The following is a 20,364-nucleotide window of genomic DNA, read 5'->3' on the forward strand; positions in this document are numbered from 1 at the left end:
TAAATTACATACAGTTATTCTCGAAAGTTTGTTCTGCACTTTACTATAATTCTTTCAGGATTATGTTTTTCCGAGAGGAATGAAGGGTGTTACTAAAAGGAAGAAAGAATCTATAAATTTAAAACAGATACTAAGTGAAACCAACAGTCCCTAAAGCATGTCCATAAAATTTTGTTAAACAACATTAAAAATAAACAACTGTAGATTCTTTGAATCGTACTGGGAACATTCAAATCTGTCAGTATTTACTAAAAGTTTTCCTTTAAGTTGACCTGGGATTGTGGCCGTGCATATTCAGTGAGACAGTCTGAAAATAATTCCCAGGCAAATCAGGTCTGACCTTTCCCTATCCTTTTGAGACTGACCAAGGTACTTGAATCACTGAGTGTTAAGCTACCTCTGAAGCTTAACACTGCTATCCCCAGATCGAAGTGAACCTAAATTTGGTAATTGTTTGGTTTGGTCTTGCTTTTACGTTACCATCCTGTCCCCTTGACTCAAATTAAGCCTAAGAGAGTTAGCAACATTTTTCCTCCTTGGGGTTAAAAACATACTATACATCTTTTAAAAAATCATATCCTTTGTACAAAAGGCACGACAGGTAGTATTTCTGTGTGGAATGGGTGTGTGATGAGCAATTTGGTTGGAAAGGGTGAAAAGATGTTGAGAAAATGTCAATCGTTGACATCAAAATATGTCAGGTGGTGATGGAGGTTGTGTGGGGTTAAGGCAAAGAGAGCTACAGTTTATTAACCTTAGGTCATCCTAATCGAATTGGTTTGTTGTCCCCCAAACCTCACAAGTGAATGAGACCATGTGTTTGAGTAAGAAAACCAGAATCGGAGAACAGATTGTATAAGAGAATAACAAAGTTCTTCAAAGTTCCTCTAGAAGGAGAATGAACACATCTACCTGTGGCAGTTGGTAAAAGCTTTGCATGAGTTAGCATCTGAGACTGGCCCTTTTGACAGGTAAATAAGGAAGAGGTCGGCATTTCCAAAGGTGTGGGAATAGCAGCTCACCCTCACCTCCTTCAAACCTGTGCTCAAATGCCATCTTTTCGATGATGCCTTTCCTGACCATTCTGTTCAAAATGATACTCTATGGCCCTCAAACTTTCCCCTCACTTTACTTTTCTCTACAACTCTGACCATCTGACATATTTTCACTTTTTTCTTTGTCAATGTCCTTTCACAGAATATAAATTTTATGGGGACAGGGATTATTGTTGGTTTTGTTTATTGCTGTAGACTTGTTTTTAGAATGGCGTCTGGCACATGGTAGTCAATATACATTTTTGAATACATTTATACATCTGTATAAACAAGGCTTAGAGATGGGGTCGTATAGGGCATATTTGGGAAATAGTAAATAAGCAAGTTTGGCTAGATTGTTGAATATATGTAATGGATAAATGTGGACTAAATCTTAGACATTCTACAAAGGTGCCTATTTTTGGTCTGGGTGACCAGACGAATATCTCTGAGCTCCTGTCTGAAGGTCCAGTTTCCATTCACTGCTGGATCCCCACAGCCTAGTGTGTAACATACAACACCCAGCACATGGTAGTCAGTTAAGGTCTGTTGAGGGAATGAGTATGTTTGCAAGTTCTCAGGTTATACTGCTTTCAGAGAAAGTATGGCTACGAGTCCCAGAGATGGGGTCCATTTTAGAGGTACTACTTCTGCAAGAGGAACACTTGCTATGGCATCAAATAGACCCAGCATGTCGACTGGCTCAAACTCAAAAGTTCTCCCTCATTTCTGAGACAGCTGTTTTGTTGTTGTTGTTGTTGTTTGTTTGTTTTGTTTTGTTTTGCTTTTTCCTTTTTTGATGGTAGGTGGCTTTCATCGTGTGGTGATTTAGGGACCAGACTCCATTCATCTGTGGCTCTACTATACACTAAGCCCTAGTCACACTCATTGTACAGCCAGTGGGTAGGGAAAGAGGGTGAGGCGTGTTACATAGCCTTGATCTGTGGATAGCATTCACCATTTCTGCTTACACTCTACTGGCTGGCGTTCGCCCACATGTTCACTCCTATCTGTAAGGGAGGCTAAGAATATGGGCCCAAACAATTAGACTTCTGGTGACTAGTCAGTATGTTCTTTTGGTCATTAGCTATCTGCTTGAGGGGACCACCCAAATTCCCTTTGGTTAGCCCAGTCTTCTCGAGTACATTTAGATGTGAATTCTTATACTTTAAAGTATATAAATTAAATGGTGGGTTATCTACCCACCCCACCCCGCACCTCCACCTGCCCCAGGTGTGTTGGTGAGCAGAGACAGGACATCCACGATATCATCCCCTTTGAACAGGGAAGACTGGGGAGTGTGTGCAATCACTGGCCTCTGTGATGATGATATCTATCTGGGGGGTGGGCATGGTAAATTGGTGCAGCCACTGTGGAAAGCAGTATGGAGGGTCCGCAAAAAATTAAAAATAGAGATGCTATATGACCCAGCAATTCCACTTCTGGATATTTTTGTGAAGAAAATAAAATAATTAATTTGAAAAGACATACATTTCTATGTTCATTGTAGCATTATTTACAATAGCCAAGATACAGAAGCAACTTAGGTGTCCATAGATAGACAAATGGATAATGTAGTACGTATATATAATAGAATATTACTCAGCTGTGAAATGAATGAAGTCTTACCATTTGCAACAGCATGGATGGACCTAGGGGGTATTATGCTAAGTGAAATAAGTCAGACAGAAAAAGGCAAATATCATGTGATCTCACTTATATGTGGAATCTAACGAACAAAATAAACAAACAAAACAGAAACAGACTCATAGATGAAGGGAACAAACTGATGGTTGCCAGATGGGAGGCGGGTTGGGGAAATGGGTGAAAAAAGAGAAAGGGGTTAAGAAGCACAGATTGCCAGAAATAAAAGCAGTCACAGGGACGTAAAGTGTAACACAGGAAATATAGTCAATAATATTATCATAACCACGTATGGTGTCATATGGTACGAGACGTATCAGGGTGATCACTCTGTAAGTTACACAAATGTCTAATCACTACGCTGTACGCCCCAAACTAATATAATACTGCATGTCAACTGTAATTGAAAAATCTTAAAAGTGTTTAAAAACAAAAAAAGACTTCTGCCATGGAGCAGTGGGGGAAGGTCTTTGGCTGGACACAGGCCCCACACCTTGGAGGAACGACCATCCCGTCACAGCTCGCCCTAGCCCCCTCTCGGTCTTCCTTTGCCCATTATTCTTCATGGGCACCTTTGAAGTGGATATTGGTGAGTACGTGTTCTTGGAGACAGGCAGCTTTTGCAGCCTGCTTCTGGCTTGTTCAAATTTGGGGTCCTGATAGTTGTATAAAGCTTTATCTAGCAAAGTGTTTTTGTGTTTTTTGGGGGGCACAGGGGTGTCAGGTCTGTGGTATTTTTGGGCCATCTCTCAGAAACTAGATAGTCTTCTGGTCTATTTTCTTCCATTAAGTTTCACTTGACAGAAACCACATCTGGAATTCTCAAATCTGTTTTATTATAATTTTTTGCTTCCTGGCCCTCATACGCTGCCCTCTCTCTCCAAATTAATGGAAGCCACTTTGTGGGCATTTGAAACAGTAAGTTTGAGTGGAAAGGTAGAAACGTAACTCCTTTAATCGAAGTCACTTTACGAACCTGAAAAATCTTAATGGGCCTTTTTGCTCAAAACTTTTCTGAATTTTATTTTCTCACGTTTAGGATCTAGAAGCAGTCTGGTTTTCCTGCCATTCTATATCCCAGTCCTTTTTCATTTCTACTTGTACACTCGTCAATTCCTGCCTGAACTCAGCTCTTTCTTGTAATACCTCTTTAAGCAGTGAGAAGAAAAGCCACATGATATCACTCTGGGTATTGTACAGCTACTTTCCTGAGAGCTGTGGGATCAACAGGCACATTTCTTTTCTTCCATGTTCACCTGATACTTCCACCAAATGTTTTGTTACTTCATAGCATGGGTCTTTTTCTCTCCAGACTGTGATATCTATGTTTTTTCCATGTACCACGTAACTGCTAAGCCAATGCTGTGTACTTTTGTTTTAAGGTAGCACTCTAATGTACTATGTGATCATGCTAAAGGGTAGTAGAATATGCCACCCCCAAAATATGACTATAGGAGTTCAAGACATACCACATCAAATTCACGCTGCTTCGGTATATTGGTGGTTCTGAGCTGTATCACTTGAAAAACAGCAAATGTAGGGAGAGGCTTTCTCTCAACTGCCCTTATCCACCTAAAGACAGGTCCTCTAAACAGGGATCCCCAACATCACCCTCCCCACCCGGCCTGTGGACTGGTACTGGTCTGTGGCCTGTGAGGAACCAAGTTGCATAGCAGGAGGTGAGTGGCTAGTGACTGAAGCTGCATCTGTATTTGCAGCCACTCCCCAGCGCTAGCATCACAGCCTCAGCTCCACCTCAGGTCATCAGGCATTGGATTCTCATAGGAGCACTGGTCCCTGGTGCCAAAAATGTTGGAGACTGCTGCAAAGGAAATAAACTGTCTCAAATCCCCTCCCTAGAAGTATCATCAAGTAGGGAACACTGGCTCTTATCACAGAAGGGGAGACTAGAAATTGACACCACATCCAGACAAACTTTGTCACAAACTATCATACCTCCCATCCTTTCTTCTAAGGATCTGTTCTTCTTTCTTAAAAATCATTTACCCTCCCGTAAGAGGCCTGCATTCTTTCATTTCTTTCTCTGTCAAGAAGCTATTTAAGTCTGAATTCTAAGCCACCTTGGGAAGTTACTTATTTTTGCTGGCTATCTCCCGTGTACACATGAGGTGCACATGTTAATAAACCTCTATTTGTTTTTCTCTTGTTAATCTGTTTATTAATGGGGTCTCAGCTAAGAACTCAAAATGGTAGAAGGGAAATTATTTTTCCTTCCCTACAATGCTCAAAGACAATATAATGACTCAGATACTAGAGAAGTTTATTCTTTGGTCACACACACAACAGAGGTGGGCATTTCTTGAGAGTAGGCAGCTTTTCTCTGCGTGCTGATTTAGGGACCCAGAATTTTCCATGTCATGGATTCTCCATCCTCTTGGGTCCTGTTATTATTTTCATCCAGGCAGCAGAAGAGGAAAGAAGATGTGGAGGGAGGGAGAACTTTCTTTCTTTCAAGTCTTGGCCCAGAAATGGCCCACATCGCTTCCGTGTATGTTCCATTAGCTACACTCAGTTGCATGGCCACAACTAACTGTAAGGGAGGCTGAAAACATAGTCCCCAGGAAGAAGAGAAGACAGAATTTTGTTGCATAATAGTTGCCATACGATGAAAGCCGAGTCCTTACATCCTAGCAGATACACAACTAACTTATAGATATGTAACTCTACACTGTTCACTCGCAGTAAGCTTACACTTCACGATGATCTTTGATTTTTCCCTTCTGTGTGACTTTAGTCTAAAAATTTGCAGCATCACTCTATATTCATCCTTAAGATAACTTTGATTTCTGTGTTTCTGAGTCTCCTACTATTTAACTAGTTACCTAGAATTCTGATTATAATCACCTCAAATAACTGCTCCCTCCTTATCCGTTGATGCCATTATTCATAGATTTGATGAAGAAAAAACTAAGTATCCCTGGTCAGAGAATTAGCTTTTATGGCTTATGTCTCATATTCTTCATATGAGATTAAATTCACTTATGGTTGTAAGATATAGACCTTATTTGTATAATTTATTAAGGAATAAATTATTCTAATATCCTAAGTCCCGTGGAAGTCAACATTTAGTATATTATATATCATTTATCTAGACTAATCTTGATCGATTGATCTCTTGACCAGTAAGGGCTCTTATGCTCCTGAAAAAAATCAAGTGACCCTAAGAGATTTTGTTATTCTAAAATCGATGTTTTGTTTTCTATATAATGTCAATTGTTTACCCCAATATTTTTTCAGATACATATGATCAACAATAAGATCTGGAATAAGTGTAGTCAACCTTACAATTGTTAAAATAAAAATGTGTGCATGTGTGTGCGTGTGTGTGTGGCACTTAGCACAGAACTTGGCATATAGTACTAATTGGCAAATTCCCATATCACCTTTTTTATGGTGGGTCAATATTTGGCTTTGTTCAGAGAGGACTTTAGAGGGATACTTCAAGACGGCAGAGGAGGGAGCTGCTTTTTCTGGTTTTAGTATGCGTTCTTCCTGCCTATCGCTTGGCTTTGGTGGCACATGGTAGTCCCAGCAGCATTTACTCTCTGGCAAGTTTTGCTGACACCACAGCAAGCAGCTGTCTCCAGGCCAGTCCTAGCCTGCTGGCACCCCGGCGAATTCTCCACCACTCAGTAGACGTGACAAGGAGGCCTGACTCCCAGCTTTGGGGTAGGGGAAGCGGAAGAGGCTCTACCAAGTTCTTAGTCTCCACCTTCTGTACGCTTCTGCATCTCTAGTGGAGGTAGCTGCCCTGTGCATTTGTATTTCCTCTTTTACACCTTCTAGTAGTCGCCATTTACGAGTTAATACTACTTGATATTAAAATTTTTCTGCTCAAATTATTGATCTGGTTTCTGTCTCCTGACTGGCCCTTGACTGATCTTGTTGCTCACTACAATTTGTTGACTAAACAAATGAGCCGTCTACTCTAAGCCAGTCTCTGGATACAGTGGTTGGAGTTGTAGGGCAAGGAGGGATGGGACTACTGAATGAGAGAAGAATACATTCCACCCTTTCGTTGTTTATCCTCCATCTATTAACTCCTTGCCTGAGAGCCCAAGCCTTGCTCCTTCAGTGTATCATCTATCACACTATCAACAAAAGGTTTAATTTGGTCCTTAACACCGAAGCATCTCTTGCCTATGCTCCCATCCTCTCAGAGAGTGAACGATCAAGACTTGTGAGGCAGCTTCTCAAAGATCAGCAATCTCTATACTAGGTCTTTACACTGCTAGATAATGTTCCATAACCTGCACTTTCTCCTTTCTTCTGAGAATGTGATGCTGATTCTTAACCCAGATCACAGTCCATTTTCAATATGTGACTGAAACATGAGAGAATAGAACACTCATGATCAGCTGGCCTCAAAGCAAATGCAATTATCAGGAAAAGATCTAAGAAATATATTTATGGAGCCATGGGAATTTTAATCACTCCACGTTCATACAGCTAGAAAAACAAAATGGTAGAAAACAGGAAACTTCTTTAATCAAGCAAAGTCTTTGTGGTTTGGGCTGATGAATATGCAAAAGCTGCTCTGAATTTTTTTAGGGCACAGAGAATTGCCACAGAGGCATCCCTAATAGCTGTTTTTAGGTTATGAGAAAGAAATGGATTTGTTAATCAAGTAGTATGTGAGAGGCTTGAAGAGATAGACATTTTTGATTACATAAAACAACAAATTGACTCCTAGGCAGAACACCTGAGCTCTGATTTTCAAATTAAAATATTCTGGTAATTATCATTATTGTATTCATTGAGTTAGTCAACACTCAAAGGCACAATCTTAAAGTAACAGGAGTATCTCACAGAAAATTGGTTTTCTCAAGAAACTTATCATCAAGCTCTTCCAGAAATCCTTCTTCCTCCATAAAACTTCCTTAGTAATTAGAGAGATGGATAATTTTCCCTACCTCTTACCTTTCCCTAGTCCTCGATACTCTCACAAACCATCATTCTACAATTCTTATTTCTACCTAGATTTTCAATTTTTTGATTTTGTTGAAAATATATTCAGTCATACATATGTTCTTGATTAGAATCCAAGTTAGAGTTATTTGCATTATAATCGTAGGCAAGTAGATGGATAAATTACATTTGCTCACTTATTCAAGATTTGTTGAGTGCCTACTACTGACTGGCACCAGGGAAACAAAGATGTATCGGACATGGGTCCTACCCAAAAAAGGATGGTAAATACTCTTGCTCTCACGGGGTCCCCAATCTGGTAAGAGAGGCACGACATGTGAACAAAAGCTGCTGTATAGATATATGTGTTACAAACACAGGAAAGATCAACTCTTTCTGGATTTCCCTACTTCACAGTTTAGGAAATGGAGGAATTAAAATTAGAGAAATTAGGTAATTTGCAAACACATACAACTAGGACATGCAAGAGTCTGGATATGAACCCAGGAAGTATAGTTCTAGGGGTCACATTTGACCTTACAAGACTTCACATGGTTAAATATTTCATAAATGCATGTGGATAGTGATAGTCAACCTTTCTAGGTCATTGATACTCATTTACATGCTTATGCCCTGATATCGACCATTCGGGCAGAACCCATTTCTCCAAAAAAGGTTATGGTTTTGGTCCCAGCCTTCTCGCCAACAGTGACCTCTAAAATCAAAGGCGGCAGGGGAAATCACTCCACTTATTTAATCAAGCAGTCTGTGTGGCTGTGGCTGATGAATATGCAAAGGCTATTGTAAGTTCATAGATCTGAGAAATAGCACCAAAGTATAGTCAGTACACTTGGTAGAAAACCTCTCTGTTACCAAGAAGACTCATCTGTGCCCTTGAAAAAGGAACTTTATCTGCTCCCATGTCCTTGATCACATAGTAATGTGATTTCAAGTGGTAATGGTGAGAGATTCACATGTGACAAAGCACAAATTATATCCTCCAATCCTTGTTATTTTTCCAGGTGAAATCACAAGAATAAATACAAAGGATGACCTGTAAGGAACATTAAAAAAACAAACCCCAAAGGGTAGGTCAAGGAGGAGTTCTGGTCTATTCTAAGTCTCGGCCGGGCTGTGCTCCTGGGTGGAAGGGCCTGACTGGGCACATAAACCTCTTTCAGCACCAGCTGAAGTGTCACTCCTTTCTAGACCATCCATGCCTCCTTATTCATCATATGCAAATCAGGGATTCACTACGTTTCAGATCTGTAAGAAACTCATTCTACTGGGGATGGGACAGGGGAGAAAAGATACTGCAAGCACAGTGACATAGATGCTAAGATATAACTGTCTGTAGAATTCAATGAGGGTCAAAGGATTCAAGGAGAACCTGTTGCTTTAGCCTAGACTTCCGAGCTGAGTGGTGTTCATGGGCAAAGAGGAGTAAAGCATTTCAGATAGAGGAGCTTGAAAGAAGGCCCTTGGGCGAGAAACCACAATCAGTCATTATGGCGAGGGTGATAAACACTGGGTCAAGGGTGGTGATGGATGCTGAGAAATATTTAAGAGGCAGGCAGGGTGTGCTTTGGAAAGGTCCTGTATGTCATGCCAAAGAGTTTGAAGTCTATACCCTAGGCCAGTCGTTCACTCCTCTGGCTACCTATCGAATTACCTATGGAGCTTTTAAAAAGATACTAATAACCACATCTCATCTGGGTAATGGAGTCAGAATGTCTGGCAGTGGGGCCAGATATTGGGCTTTTATAAAACCTTCGTAGGTGACTCAATGTGCAGTCTGATCTAGGAATTGCTATTGTTGACAATGGGGGACTTAAAAGGTTTTAGGCAGAGATGTAACAAGGGAAAGTTTTTCATTTCAGAAAGATCGCTTTGGCTGTAATATGGAGAATAAATAAGAGTCATATGTGAGGTGACAATTTAGGAGTTTGGTGTAATTTAGGCTAAAGACAGTCAGGGACAGAACTAAGGCAGTGGCAGTGATAATGCAGAGGAGATTAAGGAGCTGCCATCTTCCCCCTTAGATTTGAATGGATGTGTGGTTGGGGGTTGAAGTGGGGTGAGAAATAGGAGGTGTGGTGGGTTATAAAAATGACTGCAAATTCTTCTCATGTCTGTACTCACACGCTGCAATCATCTCAAGAACTAGAGTCTGTTTTTCTACTCTTTGAATCTGGGCTGGTTGATCCTGTGACTTCCTTTGGCTGGTAGAATGTAACGGAGGTGATGTTATCTGAGTTCCAAATGTGAGTTCAAAAATCTTTCTAAGTTTGCTCTGTCTTACTCCCAGGTCCCTCTGACCCTTGAGTTAATAAGCCAGACTAGCCAGCTAGATGAGAGACATGTCATCCAATTGTTCTATCATCCCAGCCCACAGCCTGCCAACTCCTAGCCATGAGGGTGAGGCAATGACAGGTGATGGGAACTGCATGACTGAGCCCCACTGATATCACCTTCTATGAGAGACTGATGGACGTAACCTTTCTTACTGTCCAGTTACAAATACTTTAGGAATAGCAGTTACTACCAGCCATCAAAACTGAAAAGTCTTACAGATACTTAAAATACTATGATATTAGCCCAAGGTGATGCTGTCAATCTACTTGAGTAAATTAAATAAAGGGTAACTGGGGTAATTATAATAATACTGTAGAGGATTATTTTTTTTTACTTTTGAAAAAATGTTTCTATTCTCCTCCCATATTGTATTATTTCTCTTAATATATTTTTGTTATTCAATTTACTAATTACCAATAGCCACACAGAGGGAGAAAAAGGCATGCCACGTCTGAAATTCATATCCCTAAAATTTAATTCATAACTGAATTTGGACTGTCTTCCTAAATTATAAGCAGCTTTTTCTCTTTCAAAAATCATGCCAGAGAAGTCAAAAGTAATGTTGCTTTATTATTTTACAAAGCCTTTAACAAAAAATGGAAATGCTTTTTCCTGCCCCAGACATACTGACAGATCAAAGTTTTGTTCTCTTCGTCACTTTTGTCTTTTGATATCATTCTTAATTCTGTATAGCTTTAGCTAGCTCACTAAGTCACTGGTTAAGGCATTTTATTAGACTTTTATTGCTAAATTGCCACAAATTTAGCAGCTCGATCTTATTATTTCACCATTTCTGTAGGTCAGAAGTGGCTTGATTTTCTGCTGAGGGTGTCATGGGGCTAAAATCAGGTGTCAGCTCAGGCTATGGTCTCATCTGGTACTCAGTATCCTTTTATATTCCAACCATTTACTGGTAAAATTAATTTCCTCGTTGTTGTAGGACTGAGGTTCTTGTTTTCCTTCTAGTCCACTGGGGGCCATTCTCAGCAACTAGAGGCTTCCTACAATTTCTTGCTACATGGAAGTTCTCAGCATGGATATTTGATTTCCTTCAGGTTAGCAGGAGTGCATCTGTCTGATTTCCTCTTTTGCAACCAGCCAGAGAAAACACTGTTTGTAAAGTGTTCACCTGATTAAGTCATGTCCACCTAGATAATCTTCCTTCTTCAAGGTCAACTGATTTAGGACCCTACTAACATCTTCAAAATCCTTTTATAGCAGTCCCTAGACTTGTATTTGATAGAATACCTGGGAGGAGGTGTATGTATACCAGGCCAAGAAAATTGAAGGCCATCTTAGAATTCTGCCTACCACAGCCATGATCAAGAGGTTCTATAATAGCACAGTTTCTAATTAAAATGATTGTGAGACAAATAACTCCCACAGCATAATGGGGACAAGTAACTCTCACAGCATAAATTCTATCACCCATCTTCTTTCTTGCAAGTTAATTACACCATCCACTTGGATATTTGAGCTTGTCAGCAACTAGGGACCACAAGTGTTCTGAAGCCCCTTTAAGTCCAGGTGGATGACTTGAGAGTGCACCAAGAAGGATTAGAGAACAGTAAACTGCAGCTTCGATGCTGAGGAGGGAGATGACACCCGGGAAAGGCAGCAGCGAATTTCACATCCAGGCAAAGAAGAAGGGATGAAATCTTTCATATGATGTGTTAAAAATTCCCCGTGGAACTTTATGGCTCTTGACATGTCACTCAGTGATATCTGACAAGTCAACTAATATTTTCAGACTATGTTTTAGTTTGAAAAAAAATGGCTAACTTTTGGATACAAGACAGTTTTTTTTTTTAAAATCTTATAGCTCTCTGATGAGAAGAGTAGAAAAGAAGCATCATTAACTTTTCTTTCAACAAGGATGTGTCAATTCTATAATAGAAACTTGGTCTGTGAGCTTGCATAGAGCCATTTCTGTTCCTTCTGAGCACAAACGAAGAATTTTTGAAGAAATGTAGGTGGAACATGGTGTTCAGACTTACCTACAAACTGTCCCCCCTTCCATCATAACTTTATTTAAATCATAGCTATGCTCTTAATTAACAATTTAATTGGTTGCTGCTTTCTTGGTCCAGTTCTCTGGGGGCATGGTTTTCTGTTTAACTTTGTTTTAATTCTCCAGCAAAACCATAACATTTAATTAGGAAAGTAACCAGCCTTGTAACAGTAGTTCCCTATCTAATTAGCGATTCTCTGACTGTACCTTCTCGGATTCTGTTCAACATTGCACATCCATTTTGCATTTGTTCATGTTTCAGATAGGACATTGTGAATTTGTAGCCTAAGCAGGTAGTCTAACCCCTTTTCCAAAGCTCCTTGGTGATAGCCAGTGAAATCAGAAAACTTAAAGCATTCATCTGTGTTATTAAACTAAGAGCCACCAAAGGCCAAGATGTAAGGTTGTTACCTTACAGTGCTTATTAGTTTGCTTTTGCTGCAGAGTAAATTACCACAGCAGCTTAAAACCACACCCACTTATCATCTCACAGTAGGTGAGAAGTCCAGACACAGCTGGCTGGATTGTCTCTTCACAGTCTCATGGAGCTGAAATCAATAGGCCAACTGGGCTGTGATTTCATCTGGACTTCAGGGTCCCAATTCATATGGCGATGGCAGAATTTAGTTCTTTGTGGTTGTAGGACTGACACCTCCATTTCCTTGCTGCTTATCAGCTGGGGATGCCTTTGACTTCCTAGAGGCCCTGAGCATTCCTGATCACATACACAGCTCTCTGGGACATTTACAACATAGCAGTTTGATTCTTCTTTGGGACCAGAAGGGCATTTCTCTGATTGCTTTCTCTGTGAAAGGCTGGAGAAAACTCTCTGCTTTGAAAGGGCTCACCTGATCAGGTCAAGCCCACCCCAGGTAATCTCTCTTCTGCCACATAACGTATCAAGGGAGTGACCACCCCATCATACTCAGAGGTCCCACCCACATCGCCGGAGGAGGGATTATGCAGGACAGGTACACCAGGAGGAAGAAATTGTGGGGCCATCTTAGAATTGTCTCTCCCACTATGCTCTAAGGAAAAAAGGTAACTGAAGGCTTCCTGGCAACATGCTCCCCCCGCTCCAGGCAGTGCACAGGGTGCGCAGAAGAGCTGTTAACAATGGCCCTAATTCTGTCCCATCAGCTCCACAGGGCATAATATGACAGAGAGTCACATTCTTTCTTCTCGGCAGGCTGCTTTCTCTGCCTGGCCAAATCATTACTTTCAGTAGTGCAAGTGGGTTGCTCGATGGAATCATTTACATTCAAAACGACATCAAGCTAACATGATGCTTTTAGATCGAAATTCATTTAAGGGCAAGGCCTCAAATATCAGCCCAATAAAATGATTTCTTTAGTGAAAGGAAATAAAGAAACGTGCAGAAAAGAGTTAACATAGCAGGCACGAAACTGCTATCCTTAGGAAGGTCTGCTTGCAAGACAGGCCCTCGGCTGGCACCTGAGAACTTAGATTTGGAGAGGGTTTTCACCACCCCGGGAGAGGGGCTTACTGTGCCTGAATGGTGTGCAAACAATATAGTTTGTGCTGAACTCCTGGAATTTCGGTATGTGCTAGGCGGAGGGGACACGCACGGGTAGGCCCCAATAAAAACCCTCGGCGCTAAACTTCTAATGAGCTTCCCCGGAAAACAATATGTCGCATGTGTTACCACGACTCATTGCTAGGGGAATTAAGAGCATCCTGCGTGACCCCAGTGGGAGACTCTTTTGGGAAGCTTGTGCCTGGTTCTCCTGGACTTCAACGCATGTGCCTTTTATCTGTGCTGATTCTGCTTTGTATCCTTTTGCTACAATAAACCATAGCTGTAAGTAGGACTATAGGCTGAGCTGTGAGAGTTCTGCAAATCACTCAACCTGGGGGTGGTGTTGGTGACTCAAGAAATAAAGTAAATGACAGCATTACATAATGTTCACAATGAGTCCAGGCTCCGCTGCTCCGCAAACTTGGCCTTCACCCTTTCCATCATGAAGATGGTCAGAGTAATAGTCTGCAGGCAAGAGGCTCCTAGGAGGCGTGGCATCGTCTAGACATGTTCCAATTCCACACTGTGACCTGGGACAAGTTACTTAACATCCATCTCTCCCTATTTCTTAATCTGTAAAATAGCAATAATAATAATACTCACCTCATGAATGAGGCAATTCATATGAAGAACTGAGCCCTGGCACACAGAGACTAAGAGAGATTGGGTGTAATTCTCTGTGGCGTGGAATCACTAATATTAACTCCCTTTCTTTGCTTCAATCTGCTCCCTCTTCCTCCCCAGCCCCTTTCCTTCCTTCTCTCAGTTGTGCTCTAAGCTCCCTCACATCCGAACCATTTCCTCCCCCCAGTTTATGACCTTTCCTTAAGGTCTAAGTGCATACAATATGCAGACATGTTCTTTTTAAATGTGCCCTAAAAAGGGCAGGATATGTGTTGTCATTAGGGTCCAGTCCTAGCTATACTCAACATCTTTCAGTTCCATCTACTATGTCTTACAAGCGTGTGTGAGTAACCCTTACGGGTCTCACTGATGTACTCTCACTGCTTTTGACAATGGTAAGTGATTGTCACATATACAACTCTGCAATTTTATTTTCATGACTTTGTAAGGCCTACCATGTAAATATATTCATGAATTGGGAGAAAAAAAATCCTTTGATAAGTTATTTTTTCCCAATATTTGGTTCAGAATATTTGTTCCCTAAAATACTGGACTTCAAGAGATAAACGGGCTATTTTATTCTTCCAGTGGTATATTTAAAACACAGTTTCAACAGATATGGAAACTTCTACCTGTAACTTTTGAGTCCTCGGTGGATCGTTTAGACAGTCTTTAGATATTACAACAGAAAAGGTTATAGTAGGGTTGATGATCGCACACAAGCAGAGGAAGGTAGATGTTGGTATCTGGAAGCAGGTTCCTTTGATGGGGAGAGGTTTGGGAGAAGCCTGGTGAGCACAATCTCTCTGGTAGTTTAATGAGACACCAGCCTTAAACCAGACAGTGCATGTAGAGGGGTTGGGAATGAGGAGGAAGAAAGGAAATCAATAAACTGGAAGTTTAAAACTTCATTGTAAATCAATTTAATAAAGGAAAGATGTCAAGAGAAGAATCAAAACAAAAATAGAAGACCAAAACCTTGATATTTACAAATGTTTCCTAAAGCCACTGGGTCCATCCCTCTTCCCTCATCCTTCATCCCTTAACACCTTTCCCAGGTACAATCCAGGTGGGATTATATTCTGGTCAACTAGGACACGTGTTTTTCTACCCCACTGAAGATTCAAGAGGACTCCTTGGTTGATATCCACTTGGCTATGATAAGAATGAAGCTGACCACCACCTATTTTATGGGTTTGCTTCTCTCCTTGGCAGGCATGGAAAAGAGCCCATCACCACCACATTTCTCGTAACTTCTTCGCTAAGGCTAACACTCAATTATAAGCAGTAATGGGGAGATGAGAAACTAACTCTACACTCCATAAAATTCATCAAAGATTGAATAATCAGAGGCCTTCAACCTTTGCCAGCACAATTCTCTTATCAAATCCACTGAAACATAGCAAAATTAATTAATTAACTTCAATTTCCAGCTTTTATTTTTCTCAACTGACTTCTGCTTAAAGTTTTAATTAGAAAGAAAGTGTCTAGATGATCAGCAGGAAGATTGCAAGAAGGAAAAGTGAAAGCTCTGGAAAATTATAAACTCGATTCACTCACTCATTAAAAAACAAAACAAAAACAAAACAGTTACTGAGCTTCTACGACATTCCAGAGACTCTATGAGAATACAGCAATGAACAGAAATACACAAGCTCTCTCATGAAGCTGACATCCTACTAAAGGAGATGGAATAGAAAATAGGTCAGATATATAATAATATTTTGAATAACCCTAACTACCTTTTAAAAGCGCTTTCAAATGATCTCTTAGAATTTTCTTCCCTTGGCTAACTAATTCCAGTTACTCGACTCCAGTCGGCAAAGCCCTGCAAACACATTAGAAGCACAATGATGAGTGAGTGAGCAGACACCTTCTTACCTTAAGCTGGCGGCATATTTTCTTCAACGCGTATGCTTCCTCCTCTGAATTGGGGATAAGTCTTATCACTTTATCACTGTAAGAAAGAGGAAGAAAAATGATACTTACCTCTCAAAAATAAAGATTTAGTCATCTCTATTTTGTTTTATAAAACTTTAAAATAACTGCCTCTGCATTTAAGGAGAGAAAGAAGAAAACTCGGGACTGGCTAACAGGTACTTCATCCAGTTGTTACTCTCTGCTTGCATTAGTCTTTCCCCACCATCTTAAAACTTTGTTTTTTTCATCAGCTTTTGAAGATTTCAAACTCACACTAAAGCGGAGACAGGTCAAAAACACAGGAACAGTGGCAATAGGGACAAGAACTTTCATGAATACCTCAGAGAAGATACCAAGAAAAAGACACTCTTAAAGGTGTGCCATGCAACACCGATGGCTGTAAAAATTTTAAAGTGATAACAATTGTAAGTCAGTTTTTGCAGCCATTCAATCTTTACCTGAAATATGACATGAAATCATATTTGAACACTCCCTCAGGGTCTTTCCGAAAAGATCCTGAATTGTTATAAGACTCGAGGTGTCACACTACCCTCCAGGGAGTTTTCTGTGGTGGTGACCTCTCTCTCAGGTGTGCCAGACAAGCATTATCATTTTCTAGTTATGTCACGATGAGGACAGGTTGGGAAGCGCTGCTCTCGTACATAACAATCACAACTGTCAGTGTGTTTTGCATAGAGAGGCTACTTATATATTTATTAACGGACTGGCACACAGGACATCATTGAGAATACTTGGCTTCCAGAGTAAATGTAAGGAAAAATTTAAGTACAACGGAAATGAATATTTTTCATAATCCTCTGCAGCATTTTACAATGACCGAAGATAAAGTAGAATATCATCGATACCATACAAAGCACAAAACTAAAACTCTAGCAGTTCACCCACAACTTCTCCTTCCAGCCGGAAAGGTATGCCAGAATAAGGATGGAATTTGCACTTTTTCCCCCATGGTTTTACTACTTGGATAATAGCAGTTTCCAGGGCGAGATAATAGTAATGGGGAGGGCATATGGAGGCTTCCAGATTTGTTGGACGATGATTTTCATTTCCAATTATTGTAGCTTTGTTATTTCAAATGATCCTGTTATACCTTCCTTAGGCCAATGAGTTAGAAGGCCCTTGGTTAGCTGATAATTTAATATTTTAGGCACTACTACCTGAACCTTGCTTTGTAGCTTCGGTTTTCCCAAAATAGCACAAAACGACCTTTCGGTATCTGTGTCACAAAGTCCCCGCCCCTCTATTTGTTTATTTTTTTCTGGAAAGAATCAAAGGAAGTAGAGGAAAAAAATCACCAAGTCACTGTAATACAACTCTACATGTGACCTTTAAATTTAAACGTAATTACACCTTTTCTATTTTTCATTTCTGGTACGCAATTTGCTGACCTTTGTTTTTCCTGGATTCATCATATCCTAGCCTCTCCCACCTGACCTAATCTAATTCTTGGCAGAGAAAGACAACTCTGCCGGGTGACATGGTTGTTTCTGAGGGATGGTTCACTTGACAACTTTCTAAAAAACGCCTCCACTGGGGCCGTGGCAGCTTCTCAAGAGTGCAAAGAAAGCAATCAGCAGCTGTTTTACAACCGTGGGAAGATTAAAAATAAATTTAACCCTGAAAGTGATTGCTCAAATCCAGCTTTGTCATTTTTATTAAAAAATACCACTTTATCCCATCTAGTAGAAATTCTCAGGTGCAACTTGGGAACTGTGTTGATTACTGTTTGATTACATATAGAAGAACAGAGTAGAGGGAAAGCTATTTAGAACAACCCATGAAATGTCATACTTTTCTATAAGCCAGTAAATTATGGTCATAGACTAACCAGTTACAAAAAACCAATGACAGCTCTTCATTCAGCATGTAAAACCAAATGACCCTCAACTGCCCCAGTTTGTCTTGCCAAACAGAAAGCTTACTCTTCTTAGATTTGATGGTGAGTCTTTTTAAAGTGGTGAACAATAATTCAGTACTTCAGACAGGAAGGTATCAGGTAGTGAAGTAGCTGCTGGAATTTAGAAGAACTAGCTACGCAAGGCTATCAAAGAAGGTGAACCGAGAGGCTTTCTTTATAACTTAACCAGTTTTTTCAACCACTAAGTTGCAACATCAGTTTGAGACCCCTTGACTACCCTTTGGGATTGAGGGAATCAAAGATCTGAATGTGAGCTGTGGTTAGAGACACACACCACTGGGCAACCAGCTGCTCATGTGAATGTGTTTGTAAATTAGATATTTTTAACTCATACGGCTTATACGAAGTTGTCAGAGAAAAACAGAACAGGCATTTTTAATTAGAGTTTAAGGATGTCGTATAGAGGCAGGATTGCCCAGATGACTCATTTTCCAGTAATTATACATATGGATTCACTCACTGTATGCTTAGATTTTGTCCCCTTGCTTTATGGGACAAATGAGGTAGTGTTTCTATAATGCTAGTATCAAGTTGGGTTTTAAGTTCGATTATTAATCCTTATGTACAGTAGCAACCACATGGATGAGGTAATATTAATCAATTTAAAAAGTATTATTAGATGTGTAATGAGAATGTATGCACACAGAGAAAAGAATTCAGCAAGAAAACACCATCTTTAGCTTTTGACCATCTGTCTGGGCCTCAGTGTCCCTATTGAAGGAGTGAGGGGCAACCTCCCAGTCACCTTTTCATTTTAAAGTTCTAAGAGGATGTTGTTCGAGTTTGATGACGACCAGGTGCCTCGACTGCATGACACCTATGGAAGAACATCTCTGTTTGTGGGTGACACTAGAATCCCCTTCAGCCTCCTCTTGAGAGACGTAGATGTGAAGCTTCAAATTTTCCCTCTGTCTCCTGGCATGACCTTTCACACTTGATTTCATTATTAAACGAAAGTTCTTTGCAAGTTACAAAACTAATTTATGCATCCATGCTTGTAAAAATAAAAATATTACAGAGGATATGAAATAATAAAGTTCCCCTACTGGCTCTCTTCCAACCTTGACCTTCCATCTTCTCTTAGTTGCCCCTGTTAATAGTTCCTTGGGATCCACTGGACTCCTTTCTTTGCATTTACACACACACACGCTCACACACAATAGTCTGTTTCCTGGCATTTTAAAATACGAATTTGCTTTTATGTTTCACTTAATATGTTGGTTTTAAAATACTATTTTTAAAGTAAATAGCTAGACTCTGCGTGCTAATATTTTATTTTGGAGTTCTAGGCCTACATTCATACAGAATTTTTTAAATACACTTTTTATAGATCGAAACAAAATTATGTTGTTTTTGAATTCTTTGCATGATTTTGGTATTAGCATTATGCTAGCTTCATGGAATTGGGAAATTTTACATGTTTGTAATATGCTTTGAAAATTTTAATGACACAGAAATGATGTTTCTGATTATCTTGTAGAATATGTGGGATTTTCAAGGTAGGACCTCTTTTTTTGGGGCGGGGGTTTGGGGGTTTGATGTCTATCTTCTTAATTCTTCTGTGAATATTAGCCTATACGGTTTTTTTCCCCTGGCTTTTGGAGGTAATTTTGGTAATTTACACTTCCTGGAAAATCAGCCACTCACTTATGTAAAATATATTAATATAAACTATTAGCAGATATTATAATTTAAGACATCTTATCTTTATCTGTAGCTTTGTCACTTTTTTGTATTCTAATTTTTTTTAAAAAGTACGTAATCACTTTCCAAAATCTTTTAAAATTTCATTTGTTTTTATTGATCAATTGTTTCTTTTTGCGTGTATATATATATATATATATATATATCTCATTAATTTCTGTCTCTATTAATTCTGTATTTATTTTTTTAGGTCTAATTTGTTATTCACGGTTTAATATGTGATACTCTTGTTAATATTCAGGTATAATAGTTGACTGATTTCAGTTTTTAGTTCCTCTTTACCAAAATTATTTTGAATAATGTTAAAAATTCTATATATATTAAACATGGTGAATTGTTATTTAGATCTCTGTACTTATTTTTTGTCCACTAAATTTGATGATTTTTGATAGAATTTTATTTAATGCACCTAACGTAACTTTGGATTTGTCAACTAATCTTTGAGTTTAAAAACTTTTATTCATGTATTTATGATATGTAGCTATACATGTGCTTACGACTACTATATCTTCTGGATGGAAAAAACTTTTATTCAAAACAAGGTCCTTATAAAAATCCTCCGTTGGTCATTTAATGCTCTTTATTTTGAATTCCATTTTTCTCAATAAGATTGCCACTTCTGCTTTTTTGTTGTTTGGCTGGCACAGTTTTCCCTGTCTCTTAT

The 20,364-nt window shown here is 39.6% G+C and overlaps 1 protein-coding gene across 1 annotated transcript in view; it reads right to left on the reverse strand.

Moving 5' to 3' along the window:
• Positions 1 to 20,364, reverse strand: part of CPA6 (carboxypeptidase A6) — a 222,943-nt gene that overhangs the window by 118,657 nt on the left and 83,922 nt on the right. Inside the window, exon 2 of the mRNA XM_039841813.1 lies at positions 16,019 to 16,094. Coding sequence (XP_039697747.1) covers positions 16,019 to 16,094 — 76 coding nt within the window. The remainder of the gene's footprint in view (positions 1 to 16,018; positions 16,095 to 20,364) is intronic.

Source organism: Pteropus medius, unplaced genomic scaffold, assembly GCF_902729225.1.
Source record: "Pteropus medius unplaced genomic scaffold, Ma_sr-lr_union100, whole genome shotgun sequence".
Classification (NCBI taxonomy): domain Eukaryota; kingdom Metazoa; phylum Chordata; class Mammalia; order Chiroptera; family Pteropodidae; genus Pteropus; species Pteropus medius.